Genomic DNA, 19,327 nt, shown 5'->3' with positions numbered 1-19,327 from the left:
ATCTTTAAGGAAATATTTTAAACTAGTACCTTAAATTTACATTAATTAAGGAGAAGTGTAGTCTTATCAAACATACCAGTAAACAACATGAGTTTTTAAATAATGGACAAATAGAGTTTATCCACTTTGAAGTACAATGAACTCTACTAATGTCTACTTTACTATGATCAACAGAGTAAGGTTTTGAAACTAAAACTAATAAATTATAACTAAACAACAAAACCAAAAAGTTCAAACAATATCAAATACTTATCCATTATATTCCACACATTCTGGTCTAACAAAACGTGCATATTTTTCTAGGATTTTAAAATTCATATAGCACTATTTATCACATCAAGATATTGAACCATTAAACACTGAACACAATGAACACATACATATTCAAATAAAAACTGTAACATTCTTCACTGTTTTATATTTTATATTAAATACGATAACTCTGAGTGATATAGCTGCTGTTTTGGGACAACAGTTGTCAGTCAAATAATTTAGTTTCCTTGGCTACAAGAAGCTGCTATGAAGCCATGCTTAATGTTCCAATAGGAATATAGAATTTGAGTTGTTAACATCAAAATAAAAATATAAAGAAAAATATTTAGAAACAATGCTACATCGTAAGTTTTCACATCAACATATAACTTAAGTTATATGTTTTAAAATTTAAAATTATTGACATACAGAAAGGCTTATTTTAAAGTTTTTTGTTTTTGGTAAAGGCATTCATCTGTCATGAAGGAAGCAAGACTAGTTGTATATAATGCAATGGGCACAAAGTGAATTTAATTTTGTGTCTGTATATACATCTATTTCAAAAATGGTTCTTGTTTAAAAAATAGTCATTCATTCAATTTGTACATCTTTGCCATTAACATAGTATCAGCCTTTATTATAAAATACTATACACTTTACCCTGTGTTTTTACAAACTGATAGAGAATATACGACAGTGAATAGTCTCAATGTAGATTTTGAGCAGTTCCTCTTTTAAATACCACTCAAGCATAGAAAAAGTTAGAAAAATGTTAAGGCAAGAGAGTAGGATCTTAAGGAAACCAATTAATCGTGTGCATTTGATGGATATTTGATTTGAGGTGAATTAACTTCTTCACTGCTTTCACAATATTCTTGTGTTTGTTGGTCAGATTTCTGAGTGCTCAAGTGAAGTGCTGCTGATCCTGTCAATGGCAGTCCATGCACATGGTTATTCTACAAGGGTAAATAGAGATCAAAATGTCAAATTTTTCATCTATTACAATTAAAATTTATAATAATGAGATAGTCTGTCCAAAATACGAGTGGACAATATCTGACTTGTGCACTGTATATGGCTCATAAAATTATTTGGTCTGGCACAGTAAGGGCAATAACAGGCAGAACTCAAAACCAGTAATTTACAAACAGCCTAATTTTTAAGTTGATCATTATGTGAGGCCCATGACACAGGACATAAATATTTCATTGGTTTCCTATTCCTGCTCTGGAAGTATTTTATTTGCAATAGTTTAAGAAAGGACTCTTCTAGCAGTTGTAACACTGCTAAATTGTAAGGAACAAGCACATAAAAACTTTTGAGGAAGCTTGCATACACAAAACTAGGAGTTTCTGATGATATTTAATTTCTATTTTCACAAAGTGTTTGTCTTATTCTGGGTCTGGCCCGATAGTTCAGTGGCTAAATTCTCCCTTTTCAAATGCCAGCTCTGGCAGCCCCACTTCCCTTCCAGCTCCCTGCCTGTGGCCTGGGAAAGCAGTCGAGGACGGCCCAAAGCCTTGGGACCCTGCACCCGCGTGGGAGACCTGGAAGAAGTTCCTGACTTTGGACCAGCCCAGTTCTGGCTGTGAGGGTGATTTGGGCAGTGAATCAGTGGATGGAAGATCTTTCTCTCCTTTTCTCCTTCTCTCCAAGAATGTGATTTGCCATTCCAATAAAAATAAATCATGAAAAAAAGTCTTACTCCCAATAGTTGTGCTAAAAAATGGCTTTTCCTTTTTCTGTTTTTTTTTTTTTTTTAATGATTTCTTTATTTTTATTGGAAAGGCAATTAACAGAGAGAAGGAGAGAAAAAGATCTCCGTTCCTCTGGTTCACTCCCCAGGTGGCCACAATTGCCAGAGGTGAGTTAATATGAAGCCAGGAGCTGCTTCTAAGTCTCCCATGTGGGTGCAGGATCCCCAGTTCCCACATGAGATCCCTGTGGATACAAGGTGAGGATTTAGCTGCTAGGCTAAATTGCACAAGCCCCCCAAAATAGTTTTTCAAATGTGTTCCTTGGATAAGCAGCAACAATATATTATGTGGACATTTATTAGAAACAGAAATTTTTCAGTCCCACTATAATGTAACACACCAAATTCTAAGACTCCAGACATGGTAACTTCTGTTCTTCCCAAGAACTTCTCAGTCATTATAAGACCTGTGAAGTATAACTGCCTTAAGAAAATTGGATGGATCACTAATTACACTTAAGATAAACTTCCAAGAATCTTCCCAAACAGTAAAAAGAAGGATATGTCAGTGTATCACTGTTGGTGCAAATAATTTTGTAAAGCTGAAAATAATTTTTCAATTTACACAGTAGACTGATTAACAGGCAGAGATACAGGAAGATCTTCTATTTGCTGGTTTACTTCCCAAATGGCCACAACACCAGGACTAGGCCAGGCCAAACCCAGGAGAACAGAACTCTGTTTGGGCCTTCTAAGATGAGTGGCAGTGACAGGCGTAATAACGGGGACTTGGACTGGAAGGGGAACAGCAGAGACTGAGTATGCATTCTGGCATTTTAGCTGGTGACCAACTGTATTGCATCACTCTGCTGGACTTTAATAAAAGTTTTAAAAATGGCTGTTACACCTAGTGGATAAAAAAAATATCCTACATTAAAATCCTAGGTTCTAAAGTCATCTTTGGCTCCAAATTTTAATTTGTTGCCAATGTCAACTCGAAGAGTCAGATGGTATTACTCAGGTGTTTTTATTCCTGATATTAATCTGGAGACTTATATCATTTTTCTATTTTCTGTGGTATGCATAGGTAAAGAGGATGAGAGTTTGGTTTTTTGTTTTTATTCTTTCATCTCTTAATGAGAAATAAAAACCATTTCACTGCCATTTGTTACTTTCGCTCTTAAGCTTAAGAATGACCCTTTTACATAGATGTCAGGTATACATTTTATTACTAGCACATGGCAGATGTCCAGTTAAACAGGGTAAATACCATAGTGGTAAGATGAAACATAATACAACTCTAATAATTTCTTCTTTTGGCACAAACCTGTTCATTATCATTCAATCACAACCATCAAATAACATTTAAGAACAAATGAAGCATACTTTAAATAAAGCACAAAAACTGCTTTTCACATAAAAATATAAATAATTCCTGCTTACTTGTTGATACATAGATCCAGATGAATGGGAATACAATGAAGCACGTTTGGGTGGGGATATTTCATCCTTATCTGTAACATCTTGGAAATCTGGTTCCTAGTTTTAAAAAATTTACTGATAAAAAATTAAGCTATAAAATTAAGTTCAAATTGGTATTTTAATCTCAATCTAGAAACATTTTTAAAATTTACTAAATTGACTTTAACATTTTTCACTAAGAAAAATAAATAATTCAATTCTTCCAGAAACATCTTTTTAAATTTCAATGTTTTCAAAAGCACACTCTTAAAAGCAAGCACATATTAGCTATCAGGGAAATAATAAAATGTTTAAGAAACAAACTAATAAATGTTGGAATTCATGCAGAAGAAATTTAATGTTTCATTTCTATTTTTTGCTAATTCAAACTTTAATTTTTACTTTTCTCTTTTACCTCTTCTGGACAGAGCTCACAAGCTTTTGCAAGTGTCATACTTGCACTTTGTGATCTTTCTATGAAATAACCATTTGATGTTTCATTGCTTTGTATAGGAGGAGACCAATTATTGTAAGTATACTGAGGATTGCCAGCATATGGTCTTCTTTCCAGTTCATCTCCAAGCCATTCCACTGTCCAGGTCCACTTTCTTTTAAGATCTACATTACTCTTGAAAATAAAATAAAATTATAAATTTAAGAAATTTAGACACATTTTCATGTCAATTTAAAATGCTAATTCTAATTTTTTTTCATTTTTCTTTAAAGTAATCTAACTTAAAGTCAAAATTGCATAAAACTGTAAGGATAAAAACTTTCTTACCTGTAAGATTTGGCAAGCAACAGGACAACTGCTAAACAGAGCCACCATACATTTCATACATTGATATGCTCTTTTTTGATAGTGATTCTTAGAACGTTGGATTGTATCAAACAGTCCATCTCGTTCATCTGGTATTCCTTTAAGTGCATTATGAATTCTGACAAATAATAAGATATAAAAAAATGGTTCAAATACAATAGATGGTAACACTGAGAGCTACAGTATGTCACTTGCTATGTGTTTCCATACATAGTATCCTTAGAGTTAATTTTCTTAGTAGGTAGCATCAGCAAATTAATTTAACAGATAAAAGAAAAAAGTACAGAACAATTCAAGTGATTGTCAATATTTCAGATCTAGAGTTGGCTAGCATGGTCACCTTAAGTTTCAGACATTTGCCAGATTACTAATACAAAATAATTTTGCTATATTAAATTCAAGTGATCTATAATAAATGAGTTAAGGAAATAACATATTATTTCTACTAGAGTTAACTACAGGATTTTTTTAAGTGTAGTACAATTTACTTCTTTTTTTAAAAAAGATTAATTTATTTTCATTGGAAAGGTGGATATACAGGGAGGAACAGAGACAGAGAGGAAGCTCTTCCATCCAATGATTCACTCCCCAAGCAGCTACAATGGCTGGAGCTGAACCAGCCTGAAACCAGGAAACAGGAGCTCTTCTGGGTCTCCCACGTGGGTGCAGGATCCCAAGGCTTTGGGCCGTCCTCGACTGCTTTCCCAGGCCACAAGCAGGGAGCTGGATGGGAAGTGGGGCTGCCGGGATTAGAACTGCTGCCCATAAGGGATCCTGCCATGTGCAAGGCAAGGACTTTAACTGCTACGCTATTGTACCAGGCCCTAGGGCAATTTACTTCTAATTAGTTTTGACAAAATTTTATTTCAGATGGTGAAGCTAGAACCCATGGACTATAAAAATGACATACTTTGTAGTTAAAAAGCTGAATTCTTGAACTTGGAATCCATGTTGTTGTATAGATTAACCCTGGCAACACTGCTAAAATTTGATTGATATACTAGTTATCAATTATTTCTTTTCAGCTCCAGTGAACTGTAACTATTCTAGACTCAACTGCAGCTTTGTAATATGCTATGGAATTTTAATACATTCCAAGCAAAAGCACTTTTCCCTATAAACATTCATACATAAATTTTCTGAATTTAAAATTTCATAATATCTGATAAAAACATATGCATATGCTCTTTTCTTCTGGCAACTTTAGTGGAATGTTTAATTTCAGTTATAATCAATACTTAATTTTCATATTTCCATATCATTTCTGGCATCAATTGCTTATAATTTTAGCTAACATAAATTTTCTTGTCTCTTTCTATTGTGCAAAAGTTAATATCATGCATTGTACTGCTGCAAATAATTTTTACCAAATACTCATTATATCAAATATTTTAAATTGAACTTAATAATGCAGTAATTTACTAATTTTGTATGGTAATTCCAATTCATCTACATTCATGCAATACTTATTCTTCTATTATTACCATTTCCTGGTCTAAAACAATATTACAAGACACAATTAACTGATGTAAAGCAAACAGTAGAAATCACAAATTATATTACATATGCCTATAAGATTTCTTTTTTTAATTTTAATTTTTCCATTTTTAAATGATATTTTTGACAATCTTTACATAGTTAATTAGGGTAAAAAGGTTCAAGGGCTACAGGAAAGTTGGTAAGACTATTATTTCCATATTGTTTCCTTCTTGTATGTGAGATAAAGGGGGATTTTAAGGGAATAAGCCCTATAATGCCTATAAGAATTCTTTAAAAACAAAAAAGTAGATACCATTAAAACACACTATTTAACGTCCAGCATGATGATGCTGACATCCCATATGGGTGCCAGTCAGTGTCCCACCTGCTCCACTTCCCATCCAGCTCCCTGCTTGTAGATTGGGAAAGCAGTAGAGGATGATCCAAAGGCTTGGGACCCTGCACCCATATGAGAAACCGGAAGAAGCTCCTGGCTTCAGATTAAGTTAGCTCTGACTTTGGTGGCCATCTGGGGAGTGAATGTGATGGAAGATCTTTCTGTCTATTTCTCTCTAAAAATCTGCCTTTCTAATAAAAATAGATAAATGTTTAAAAACAAATCAAAAACATGCTATTTGAAAAGCAACAAATTTTAAAATACCAATTGAATTGCATGTAACATAAATAATTATAGGTTGGGTCTTAATATTTTTTATCTCATTGCAGTTGGCTTTGCAAAAAGGATTTATTTATTTCAGATTTGGGAGAGAGACCAAGAAAAAGAGAGTGCCTCTATTTGCTCATTCAGTCCCTAGATGGGTGAAATGGTGAGGTCTGAGCCAGGTTTAAGTCATAACCAGGTGCTTCCTCTTGCTCTGTCATATGATTGCAAGAACTTGGGCCATCTTTCACTGCTTTTCCCAGGCCATTAATAGAGACCTGGTGTAGAAGGACATTGTGACCCTAGAAAGTCAACCAGCACACAGGATTACTACTGATAGGATAGTATTTGTATGAGAACTGAATGAATACCATTTGTGCAACTGATTGGACATCATGGTATGAGAAAACTGAGTGGATGTGAATGAGAACACTTGGTGGGATATACAAAACAGAAGACTTCCAGACAAGGAAATAGAAACAATGGGTTCCTTAGACAATCTCAGTATCTCCTCCCTTATGCTATGTAACCCCTGGTCTATAAAAAGTCTGGTGGCCACTAATAAAATGATAGCTATTGACCACCAGTCTGCAGTCCACATGTGTTACTATAGGCTCCATGCACCAAGTAATTGCTGATGGACAGCTAACAGTCTGGATCAGAAGAAGAGAAGCTAGCCCAAGAACTGGTGCCCATACAGGAAGATGGCATTGCACGAGGTAAATTACTTATTAACTCCACAATGTCAATCTCTAAACACTGCTGAGTTGAAACCTTAATTGCATATTCAGGTTTTCCCTTTGTTTATTGTAATGTCTAACAGAGAGCAGAAAATATTTATATATTTTCCTAACATAAATGTATTCTGAGATCATATTGTAAAAAACTAAGGCCATCAGATGAGCTGGCAGTAAATTCTATGCCATTATTTTCAAACGGAATTTTATTGTAGACCAATGCTGGAATATATTTACAGGACTGTAAGCAGGACAATTTAAATACAAAAAAATTAGTAATGATTTCTCATGTATCAGAATGTATAGGCCAAAGATTATTTATAAATTACTAAATATTTCTACAATAATTAATTTTAAAACATAATTAAAACTGTATAATTAAATACTTATCCGAAGCCTGTGTATGCTAGTTTTCTTTCAAGTGCAAAATAAAAACATTAAATGCAAGGAAATTAACAATTTAAATTTAAATTAACAATTTACAATAAAAATTAACAATGGATAAGAAATAGCAGTAGGAATTTTAAAATGTATTATATATATATATATATCATTAAAAAGAGCTAAAAAGGTGAGAATATTTTTGGCCCCTGACAGTTACTTTTAAGAAACTGAGAAACTGAAATAATGTTAACAAGGAGTACCTACCTGTGAATCTGCCAGGAATCTTCAATCAGTAAAATTTGCAAAAGTAGATCCAAATAGGGCCAAAGCTCACATGTATATGAATATGTAACCTAAAAAGAGGTAAAATATTAATTTACTTACTGGAAGAATTACTAAAAAAAAAAAAATAGACTTATAAGTGTTTATTTTCCTTTAACCTGCCAAAGAAGTTCACTGAGGACAGTAGATGAGAATTGAGGATTCTCCCAGCAGCAAAAACAAAGTAATTTGATGGTCTCCTCAGAATTACTGCAGTCTTCAATAATTTTCTTCACATACCTTGTCCTCACAAATAAAATGTCTGCCACATTTTGCTGAATTGGCATTATGGGTTGTGATAAGTTAGTGTCACCAAAAGGATTAGGAAGAGGAGGATTACCTAAAATACATATTTGAAATTATATTTCCTTAATACACTAAAAATTCACTAAATGACTAGATACTCTAAGATGGTAAAATGCAAAAATATAAATACTAAAACTGGAGACAACATATGAAAATGTATATACTATTTATTTTAAGTTAAGATGAAATATTCTAGATTTTATAAAATATTTGTTTTTTTCATTTTAATATCTTAAGAATTACTACAGGTAAGGTATTATATGACTCTCATTACTGAAAAATTAAAAACATGAAACATTCTACTTTACCGTTGATTGAAGATTGCATTCTTGATGAAACACTGCAGCAACGGATTAACTGAGACACCACTGAATATAACTTGCCTAATTCAGCATACTGATACTTGATTGGAGGACCTGGCCCTTCATCTAAAGAAACAAGCATAAAAGTAGCAGGTACACTCAACTTCAAAAGCTGTGTCTTTTCCGCCAGGCCTGTAAGAAGAGAGAAAGCATAAATTTGGAATACTGTATAAAAATACCAGGTACACTCAACTTTAGATGGTCTTTTCTGCCATGCCTATAAAAAGAATGGAGAAAAGAAGGGCAAGAAGGTTAAGAAACAATAGTGCTATGATAATTAGCAAAGTTGCATTCATTTTTATGATTAAAATCTTATCTCCTGCAAGTAATGTCATGGCATATGATACCAAGCTTCTGCCTCTGGTGCCAGCTTCCCACATGGGTACTATTTCAAGTCTTGGGTGCTTCACTTCCTATCCATTTCCTGCTAATGTACCCTGTAAGGCAGGGGAAGATGACACAAGTGTTGGGTCCTTGCATTCACATGGAAGACCTAGAAGCAGCTCCCTGGCTCCTGGCTTTGAAGTAGCCCACTGATTTATGGCTATGATGGCCATTTGGAGAGTGAACCAGTGGATGGGAGATTTCTGTCTCTCCTCTTTGTGACTTTGTTTTTAAAACAAAACAAAACCCCACAAAACTTAGCTTCTCTGTTTAGAAAAGTCAGTGCAGAATGAAATACATATTGACTTAAATAGGATTATGTGCATTTAAAATGCTGAAATAAAGATTTGTGTGTCTGTCATTAAAATCTTACTTGAGCGCTAAGGAAAATGCATACTTTCTGTGACTTTAGCAAAGGCTCACTACAATTCACTCTGAAACAAGCTGACCCTGACATGATAGAACAACGGGTGAAGTCCTCGCCTTGAACATATCAGGATCCCATTTGGGCACCGGTTCTAACCCTGGCAGCTCCACTTTCCATCCAGCTCCCTGGTGTGTCCTGGAAAAGTAGATGAGAGAGGCCCAAAGCCTGGGTACCCTGCACTCACAGAAGAGCTCCTGGCTCCTGGTTTTGGATGGGCACTGCTCAGCCATTGCCGCTGCTTGGGGAGTGAATCATTAGACAGAAGATCTTCCTCTCTGTCTGTCTCTCCGTATATTTGACTTTCCAATAAAAATAAATAAATATTTTTTAAAAGCCCAAAACAATTCACTATGACACAAGGTAAATCAAGTAATAAAATTAAAAATTGCTAATCTCTTTTTTCTCTGCCTACACAAAATGCCTATATGTACTTTCTCATTTCTCCACCTATTGCTACCTATTTCAACTGTCTTGGTTTAATGCTATCAAATCTAGGGCTGGCTCATGGACCCCCTGGTATGCCCGAAATCTGGCACTGGGAGAGGTTCTGATGGAGGATCCTGGGCAACTCCTCTGGCAGGACACAGACCCTGCAGGTGAGTGCAAAAAGCCTGATAGGAAACAGCCCAGAACAGGCCATGGGAAGTTACCCACTGGCATACATTTGGCATGGGCTGGGGGCAGACCAGGCTGAATCAGCTCACATCATCCACTGGCAAATCCGAGCACCAGAACAGAGTGTGGGTCGAGCCAGGTTCAGTTGCGACAAAAACCAGTGCACAATAAGGAATGCCAAGGTGAGGTTGCCTGTACTGGATATGACCATAGCGCCCAACCAGCAAGCATCAGAACCAGGAAGGGAGGGGGCGGAGCCGGCAGAGGAATAAGGGATGGTCCCCTTGCTGGAGAGTGTGAGCTGGGATGGGGGACAGACCAGACAAAACAAGGCTACAACACGTGTGTGCCTCATATGGACTAGATCAGGGAAAAGCCAGGCTAGGCTGATTATTCCTCCTGGTGCAAACAAAATTAGAGTGGGTGAGGGTTGTTGGGATTTAGGCACGGCATCAGCTGGCAGAAGCTGGCACTGGGACCTAATTCTGTCAAGTCAAACCACAGAACTACCTGGAGAGAGCACAAGCCTGGAGTGAGAGGCCTGGGAGGGAAACAGTGGGTTCCTCCCTCCTGGATTACCACTTGCACGGGAGGGCACGAAAAGTAGGACAGGGGCTGGGGTGGCTAGACAGAGAGGCACTCAACAACATCTGTGAGGGCTGGATAGTTGAGCCTGGTTAGATGGAACTAGGCTTAAGTACCCATTGACATGTATGGGAGCCAAATGGATGTGGGACAGACTGGACTCGTCTGCTGCACATATGGCTAACCAGGGTAGGGGGCGGGCCTACTGGGGGGTTACCGTGGGTTGCTCCAACTAGGCTGCAGCCCCTACTGGCTTATGTGAGGGCCGAGTGTGTGCTGGGCAGAACCAGGCTGGACTGCAACCCCCATTGGCTCCAGTGAAGTCGGGGCTGCTAACAGAACCAGCCTAGTGATTGCAACCACCAGCTGATCAGGACGATGGACTGTGCCAGGCCCTGTACTTGCCAACACATATGAGAATCCAATCTGGGGACACCTCAGACAAAGTTTCTTTGGGGATCGAAATGCCAGACTCATAGCCCTAACCAAGAAAAGACAGAAGACAGAAAAGGTCCATCAACTACCTCAGCTATATGTTGGCAACAAAATACTAGACAAATGGAGACTATGATGGATTAAGTCATTGAGTGGATTCTTCAAAGACCTCATCGTGCTTGGAGTGGCAAGATTGGCAGCGATTCATAACTGATCAACTATCAAAACCATGTGAGCAAGAACCTCGGAGCATGCCCTGATCCAGGACCTGGTGTGGGTGGGAGACTGGGTGGGGCTTCTCCCTCAATATCCCCTTTACCTCACATACATGAAGGAAACAATATGGAAATAATAATCTTACCAACTTTCCTATAGCCCTTGAACCTTTTTACCCTAATTAACTATGTAAAGATTGTCAAGAATATAATAATAAAAAAACTAAGATAAACTAATACAAAAAAAAGAGAGAGAGAGAGAGAATAGTGCCGCCAGTACTTGATGGCACACATAAACAATATGGTATTACAGCTGGCAGCTTACCCTGCCAGTCTGGGTAACTTTTAGATTTGGCCTTTTAATAGTTTGTCTTAATTCTTGAAAAAAAATTTTTTTTTACCTTGACCCACTACTGCTTCTAGCTTTTTGTTTATTTTCCCCTGGTGACTGGAAAAATATCCTAATTTTGAGATTCTTTCTTCTGCCTCCTTCATTCTATGCTGGAGACTCTCCAGTGTACTTTCAATTTGCTCCACTGTACTCTTAATATCTGATATATCAGTTTTTGTCTGATTCATGTCCTGTGTGACGTATTCCTTAAATTTCTTCAATGCCTGCTTTACATGCTTCTTTTTGTGGATCTGAAGCTTTATAATAAGTGTTTTGAATTCTGTATCCTCTCCATTCTCTCAGTGTCTTCCTCAGTTAACACTGAGGTTGGCAAGGGGTTTGCTCCTTTGCAGGGGATTTTTCAGTAATATTCATTGTGCCTCTGTCTCTTCTTTTGCTCTATATCATTGTACTTCTGGTAATCATATTCCTCTCTTTGTGCAGGTTTCTAAGCTGTGTCACTCACAGGACTACTGTTCGATTTTACTTATTGTGGTTGGCACATGGTGTTCGTTTGTAGCCAGTTTTACCACTCCCTCCAGTGAGTTCCAGGTCTGGGTTCTTATGTTAGATTTCCACTGTGATCTCCGTAGCCTCAGCTCCTGGCTCACCACTCTCCACCTCCTGTGATAATGTGCTGAGGCTGCACTGCTGTCTACAACCTTTTCCCACTTCCTTTGGAGCAGGTCCCAGGATTAGGTAGACACCACGTGTCCTATATAGCTGGGTTGTTGTTGATGGTTATCTTGCGGGAACCTGTTGGCCATTAGGTCTGAGGGCCAAATGGACCTATTTTGACCTATATGATGCCAGTATTATTTTCCTGTGGGACCAGTGCACATCTGGGACCTGCTGCTCTGTCTCTGCTCCTGGTTAAAACAAACATACCAGCAGGACAGACAGTTCTTTGTCTGGGTTCACCTCCCAATCTCCCAGTGCAAGTCCCTTCCCACTTTGTTTCTGGTGGAGTTCAGATCGCCATTAGCTGAATGCCACTGGAGTATCAGTCACTGCAACACCACACCATTGTTTTCCCCTGCTTTCCTGTCTGTCAGTTTCCAGGTATCCTTTTGCCGTCATTCTGTCCTCTCCTATTTCCTGGAATTTGCCCTCTCTGCTTCACACTGGCTAATATTTCTCCATCTGTTTAAATGTTTCCTTATCCTATACTGCCACCTTGATTCTCCTTTTTTACTTTTTAAAGATTCATTTCATTTTTATATCCATTGAAACCAGGAGCCCGCAGCCTCCATGCATGGGGGTGAATGGTCCCACAGCTTTGGGCTATTCTTCAAATGCATTCCCAGGCCACAGTGAGGGAGCTGGATGGCATGTGGGGCCTCTGGTGTTAGAACTGGTATCCATATGGGATTCTGGCACATGCAAGTTTAGCCTTTAGGCTACTGTGCCAGGACCCTAAAAAATCTTTCTTAATTTGATGACACAACTCATTTTCTCATGTAGTTTATTCATTCTTTTAACTTAGGTTGTTAAGGTTTGATTTGTAGTTCTTTGTAGGTAAACATTCCTTATTCATTACATAAATATTAACATCTATGATTGTAGGGTGCTGACATATTAGCATCATTACATAAATATGTTACAAGCAAATGCATTGTTTTAACTTTCTAAAATACAAAAAAAATCCTGAAACCTGATATTACTCTCAGTTACAGTCATGTTGAAGAGAAATGCTAGAAATGAAAAAGGAAAAACTGTAGAATTTTTTTCTGAGAAAACATGAACGTACTAATAGTTGACTACCAGATTTACAGGGAAAACTTTATAAAAATGTGTATACTAATTTTTAATTCAAAAATATTTACTTTCTGTTACTGAAAGTCACATATACAGAGAGAAAGAGCTGTCATCCATTAATTCACTCCCCAAGTGGCAGCAACAGCTGAAGCTGAGCTAATCTGAAGCCAGGAGTTCTTCCGGGTCCTCCACACAGGTGCAGGGTCCCAAGACTTTGAGCTGTGCTTGACTGCTTTCCCAGACCACAGGCAGGGAGCTGAATGGGAAGTGCATCAGCTAGGACATGAATGGTTCCCATCGGGATCCTTGCATGCAAGAGGAAGATTTAGCAACTCGGCTATTGCTCTGGGCCTTTTATGCTTTTTGAAAAGTCTGCACAAAACTGCCAAATGTCTGAATCAATTAAGCCTGTTTTAATTACTGTGACCTTAGATGAAAAGTCAACAAATTAGTATTTTTGATATCTTATGTGACATGTTTCACAAAATATGAATTTTTATTTTCTTTGCAAAATAAAACACTACTGAAATCATTTATATACCCATCAAATGATATTCCATTCCTTTAAGAAAAAAGTGACTTCATGTATTATATAAGCCTTTGATTTTCTGCAGTCTAGTCAGCAGTAAGCAAAATTTTAAATGTTTTCAAAACACAATGGCATTAGCATATTTTAGGAAAACATGATGAAGTCTCTATGGAAAAGATTTTAACAAGTAATGTGAAGAAGACAGAACAGGTCAACCAACCATCTCAGCTATGATGGACTGTGTCAATTAGTGGATTTTTCAAAGACCTCATCATGCTTGGAGTGGCAAGATTGGCAGCAATTCATACTGATCAACTATCAAAACCACTTGAGCAAGACCCTCAGAGCATGCCCCACATCCGGCACCTGGGGTGGGTGGGAAATTGGGTGGGCCTTCTCCCTTAATACCCCCCTTTAAACATGAAGGAAACAATATGGAAAAAATAATAGTCTTTCCACTTTCCTGTAGCCCTTGAACCTTTTTACCCTAATTAACTATGTAAGGATTTTCAAAATTAAAAAAAAAAATTAAAAAAACAAAAACAAAACAAAAAACAAGTAATGTGAGAAATATTGGATTACTTTAAGGAGGATCTGTTGACAGTACTGAAAATTATGCCATGTTTATTACACATTTTTAAGAGCAGTTTTGTAAATATCGTCTATGTACCTTAAAATTAAGATTAGATGCACAGTGATTTTTACATTAATAGTACTATTACTTTCATAATTATTGATGATGATTAGCTAATCATTAATACATAACAGCATTAATAATTTTAGTTCAGTTTCTTTAAAAATACCTTTACAAGTAAATTCTGAAACTGGTAAGTACCATAATTATTTGAGATACTTTTAGTAAATGGCACTGAGGAAATAAAAACCTGAATGAGAAACAGAGTTTTACGTTAAATATTGTCAGAAAAAAATATAGCTATTTAAATTATAGTTCAAGATGAAAAACATCACTAAAAGGTTTAAAATTTTTCATTTATGCTTTAGAATATGACTATGGAATATGTTTCAACTTTAAAGTGAATTATCTCATCACCTGATCACACCCATTTCCATCATTTAATTTATAACTATAAAAAAACAGAATTATGTAATTCCTTACCTAGATTGGCATACATCACAAACAAATTGAAATACTGCTGTAAATGACGTCCATTTTCTGAAACTTCCCTTCTCAGGAGATTTAGTACTGCTCTTAGTAAATGATCACTCAAACTGAAGCTATCACATTCCTGTAGGAGTGAAATATTCATTATTTTGCTAACAATACCAAATAGAAACAGTATAATTCTTTTTACATAAAAAAAAAAAATCTTAGGGCACCAGTACTATGGTTCAAAAGCTAATCTTCCATCTTGCAGTATTGTAATCCCACAAGGACATCAGTCCATGTCCCAGCTATCCCATTTCCCATCCAGCTTCCCTGCTTGTGGCCTGAAAGAGCAGTGGTTGATGGGTCAGTCTTGGGACCCTGCACCTTGTGTGAGACCTGAAAGAAGAAGCTTCTGGCTCCTGGTTTTGGATCAGCTCAGCTCCGGCCATTGTGGCCACCTGGAGAGTGAACCCTCAGAAGGAATATGTGTTTTTCTGTCTTTTCTCCCTCTGTAAATCTAACTTTCCAAGAAAAAGAAATAATGCTTTATAAAATATATTTTAAAAATCTTTTTTGTGCTTATCAAAATGGCAAGAAACAAACAGATGCTTTTTCTTTTTAAAAGAGAACAAGGAATTGTGACAAACTTCATTGCATATCCTTGCAGCTATTGCAACTGTAAAAATCTACAAGACTCTCTGTGTTAAAGTTACTCAACAAAGGTTTAAAGTAAACCATTATAAAATTAAAATCATGGGAAAAAATCTACTCAGGTATAAGGTGAAGTATCAAATTTTTAATGGATTTTTAATGGTGCAAGAACATATATTAATTTATCTGAATTGGGAAAATACAAAATTTATTTCCAGATATTTGATATCTAATAGGAAATTACATAATTACCTGACTACAAGGTCCTGGAGATGTAAAGGTTGAAAGACAATAAACATCTTGCAAGGAAAAATGTGCAATAAATACTATAAGCTTCGCAAATGTACTCCTGACTTCTGCACTAGGGCACTCCAAAAGGTATTCAGACAAACGATTTGACACACTGAAAAGTGTGTTATGCACAAACCAAAAACGTACATTCTTGCTGTGACGGAGGAGAATGCACAGGACATCACACCTGCAACAGAAATACTAATTGAGTATCACTTTGTATCAATCTACTGGTTTTCATTACTTTAGGGAAGAGAAGTTTCAAGACAAACAATATGGATGTCCTAACAATGAAGGTTCATGATTGTTTCTAGCAGAAATATCTAATGAATGACAAGCCCTCTGTTTCTGGTAACAAAATGAGTGAAATGAGAATATGTAAAGTGCCTGTGAAACTTTTGCTAACTTTTTCAAAGTAAAGTAACATCTCCAAATATAAATAAGACTTAGCTGTTAAACCAAGATATTTAATATGTCAGCTGAATTCAGCTAACAGTAACTTATGACATATCATTTAAAATTTTTTTTAATTTTTAAATCTCATATGAATTTACTAAAAGCTAATACTTTCACAAATTTAGATGTCTAAATTTGGTCATGTTGAATTTAGTAGTTCGACTGTTGCAGGAGTTTTGTGATTAGTACAAATATGAGCATTTAATTGGATTTCTGAAATTTAAAAATGATAGAAAAACAAATCATGTTATATCATAAACAGTCAAAACCAATTATAAAGACAATACAAATGAAATCCAGAGCCATGTACCAGTCACTGGCAGGTCCTCGGACAATCTTCTTGGTGTGAAATCCAGTAGTAAACAGGAATCTAGCGGCAAGCTGAATACTAATCATAGTGATTTCTTCTGCTTCAGGTAACAGGTGATCTTGTCCTTTGAAAGAGAAGTACAAACGTATTTTATTTTCAAATTTCCTATCAAATAAAATCTGGGCTAGTGTTATGGTATGTTATGGTAGTAGCAGGCTGCTAGCCCAGAATAGTGAAAAAAAAAATGGTGACTCATTACACAAACTTTGAATCATAATTCAACAAAAAGATGAAAATTGTAGAAAAAGCTGTAAAACAGATTTTGATATCTACTCAGAACCTACATGTAAAACAATACTTTATCAATAAGTAAATTCCAGAAACTCACCTGGACCAGGATTTAAGTAAACACTATTACATGTAAGCAGTTTTTTCACAAACTGAAAATATTCTAAACTATACTGCATTTGATTATGCATGAACTGCACATTTTGTTTCCGTACATTCTTCTCAATAACTGGCGACATCATTATCTGATGGGGTCTTGTAATAGTCAGACGTGATATATATCTTATCATCTCTGTATCTTCACTTATTGTGTCCATTCTTTCATAAAAAAGTATATATGCATTCCACCATCTTTTCTGTCTCCTATATGACATGCGTTTCATCATATAATCAGGTATTTCTCCCATGTAATCTCCACCAAAACATTGACTTTTCATTTCTTCATCATCATCCATTTTGCACTCCGTTACATCTCCATCATCAAATTTATACCAGTGTTCTTTCTGCTTGTCTTTATTTCTTTGAATGATGTATGAATAATAATGTCCACCACTTGCTTGACCGCTGTGTACCAGCACACCCACAAGTCTGTATTTTGTGCTTCTTACTGTCTCATTTTCATACTGCTCATTCTTTTTAGTTAACTGACTGTCTGTACTTATATTATCTCCTAGTTTTGCAACACCTGCAACCGTGTAAGGTTCCATGTCTAGCTCACGTGGAAATTCAAAATAATCATTGAATTTGATTGCACATTCTTTTTCCCAATCATAGTCAAATCTTTTCAGTTGGATAGCAAGCACAGCAGGTAATTTTTTAATTAGCAAGCGCTTTACTGTGTCAACCTGTAGTAGGCAAAATACACATGCATGTTATCTTGTAATCCAAATAAAATTTAAAAACTATAACGTTTTCAACCAATTTAGATTTACTTAAAGCTTAAGAATAGCACTACCGTAATTTCATTGTAACTGACTTTTTCTTTTTTCATTGTAACTAACTTTTAAACAATGGTTACCAAGACTTAAATGATGCCAGCAAAAAATTTCGGTGGATAGGAACCAACAGACATTGAGAGGGTGACATCATCCTGGGACTGTTGAAATTGGTAGCATTTCAGAACTATCTAAAACACTTGGACAAAACCCTAGGAATATGTACACATTGAGACTCTGGGTTCACATGAGGTGGCCGTTTCCTGTCCCTGGGTGCTGGGATGTGTGCATTCATGAGTGGTATTCCCCCATTGTTTCTCCCCTTACTCCAGGAACAATAAGAACAAATAGAAAATTGGGATGCAATGACTTTACACAGTTTTCCCTAAACTCCAATCCTTTCCCACCACGATCAACCATGTAATCATTATTTTAAAAAAATGGTTACCAAGATTAGAACTACACAAGTAGTCTTTTATTTTTGCAAATTACAACAACCAGTTTTATACACAGACAGTGCTATTGAATGTTTGGGTCCATTTGGCCCAAAAAATCCTGAATGTTATTTTATTTGATGTTTACTTTTATTTTTTAAGTTATTCACTTAAAAGGCAGAGTTATAGGGAAGGGAAAAAGAGGAAAACAAATTTTTCATCCGCTGGTAGACTCAATGCGCAGTCTGGGAAAAGCCAAAGTCAGCAGCTGGATATTCCACTTGGGTTTCCCACATGAGTGCAGGGGCACAATGATTGGGATAACTTTCTACTCTTTCCTGGCACTTTATCAGTAGCTAAACCTGAATTGGAACAGCCTGGCTTGAGCAGGCATCCTTATGTGATGCGGGAGCCATGCATAAGGCAGCAGCTTAACAACAATAGCTCTTTGATAGTGACTTTACACCTAAATAAAACTGGCTGTAAGTAAACTGAAAAAAATTTTAAGCCTTTCAATAAAAAAGCTAACATTTGTGTAAGACACCAGGTAATTACAGTAGGTGCTGAATCTATATTAATCTTCAATGTCCTTTGAAAAATACTATCTACTATTTTAATTTAAAAGATATGAATTAAGAGTGTCAAAAAAATCCACAGAGCCTTACGTGGCAATCACCAAATCTTCCAAATGCCAATATAACAAGTGTTTAGGTTAAAAAGTAACAGCAACTTGAAGAATAGTGAACGAAGACAGTTTACTTATATTGTATACTGACTTCAAACCCTGCAGTTTGTTCACCCCACAAACTAAATGCCCAGAGACAATATAAAATTAGTTGACTGCTTAAAAATTAACCTACAACAATATATAATTAGCAAACTTCTTAGATTTTAAGTGTGATACTCATACATAAAAAATTAGGGAGAATGCTTCCAACAGGGTTTCCAATTTTAGGAGTTAGGTAGCAATTTATTTTAGAGCAAAGATGCAAACTTTTCAAACTCCAGCAGTATACTTATTTCCTGACAAATCATT

The 19,327-nt window shown here is 36.2% G+C and overlaps 1 protein-coding gene across 1 annotated transcript in view; it reads right to left on the bottom strand.

Moving 5' to 3' along the window:
• Positions 1 to 829: 829 nt before the first annotated feature.
• The window catches only part of LOC121151241 (probable ubiquitin carboxyl-terminal hydrolase FAF-Y), a 36,447-nt gene continuing 17,949 nt past the window's right edge, over positions 830 to 19,327 (bottom strand). Inside the window, exons 8-18 of the mRNA XM_040972515.1 lie at positions 17,023 to 17,767; positions 16,635 to 16,758; positions 15,830 to 16,055; positions 14,936 to 15,065; positions 8,426 to 8,611; positions 7,931 to 8,151; positions 7,755 to 7,843; positions 4,191 to 4,347; positions 3,825 to 4,037; positions 3,392 to 3,487; positions 830 to 1,208 (exon numbers count right to left, since the gene is read on the bottom strand). Of these exons, the coding sequence (XP_040828449.1) occupies positions 1,059 to 1,208; positions 3,392 to 3,487; positions 3,825 to 4,037; positions 4,191 to 4,347; positions 7,755 to 7,843; positions 7,931 to 8,151; positions 8,426 to 8,611; positions 14,936 to 15,065; positions 15,830 to 16,055; positions 16,635 to 16,758; positions 17,023 to 17,767 (2,337 nt within the window). The 3' untranslated portion in view covers positions 830 to 1,058. The remainder of the gene's footprint in view (positions 1,209 to 3,391; positions 3,488 to 3,824; positions 4,038 to 4,190; positions 4,348 to 7,754; positions 7,844 to 7,930; positions 8,152 to 8,425; positions 8,612 to 14,935; positions 15,066 to 15,829; positions 16,056 to 16,634; positions 16,759 to 17,022; positions 17,768 to 19,327) is intronic.

This window comes from Ochotona curzoniae, unplaced genomic scaffold, assembly GCF_017591425.1.
Source record: "Ochotona curzoniae isolate NIBS_2020 unplaced genomic scaffold, NIBS_Ocur_1.0 contig_2305, whole genome shotgun sequence".
NCBI lineage: Eukaryota > Metazoa > Chordata > Mammalia > Lagomorpha > Ochotonidae > Ochotona > Ochotona curzoniae.
Note: the sequence above shows the minus strand (reverse complement) of the source record. Positions and strands in the feature narration are given on the sequence as shown.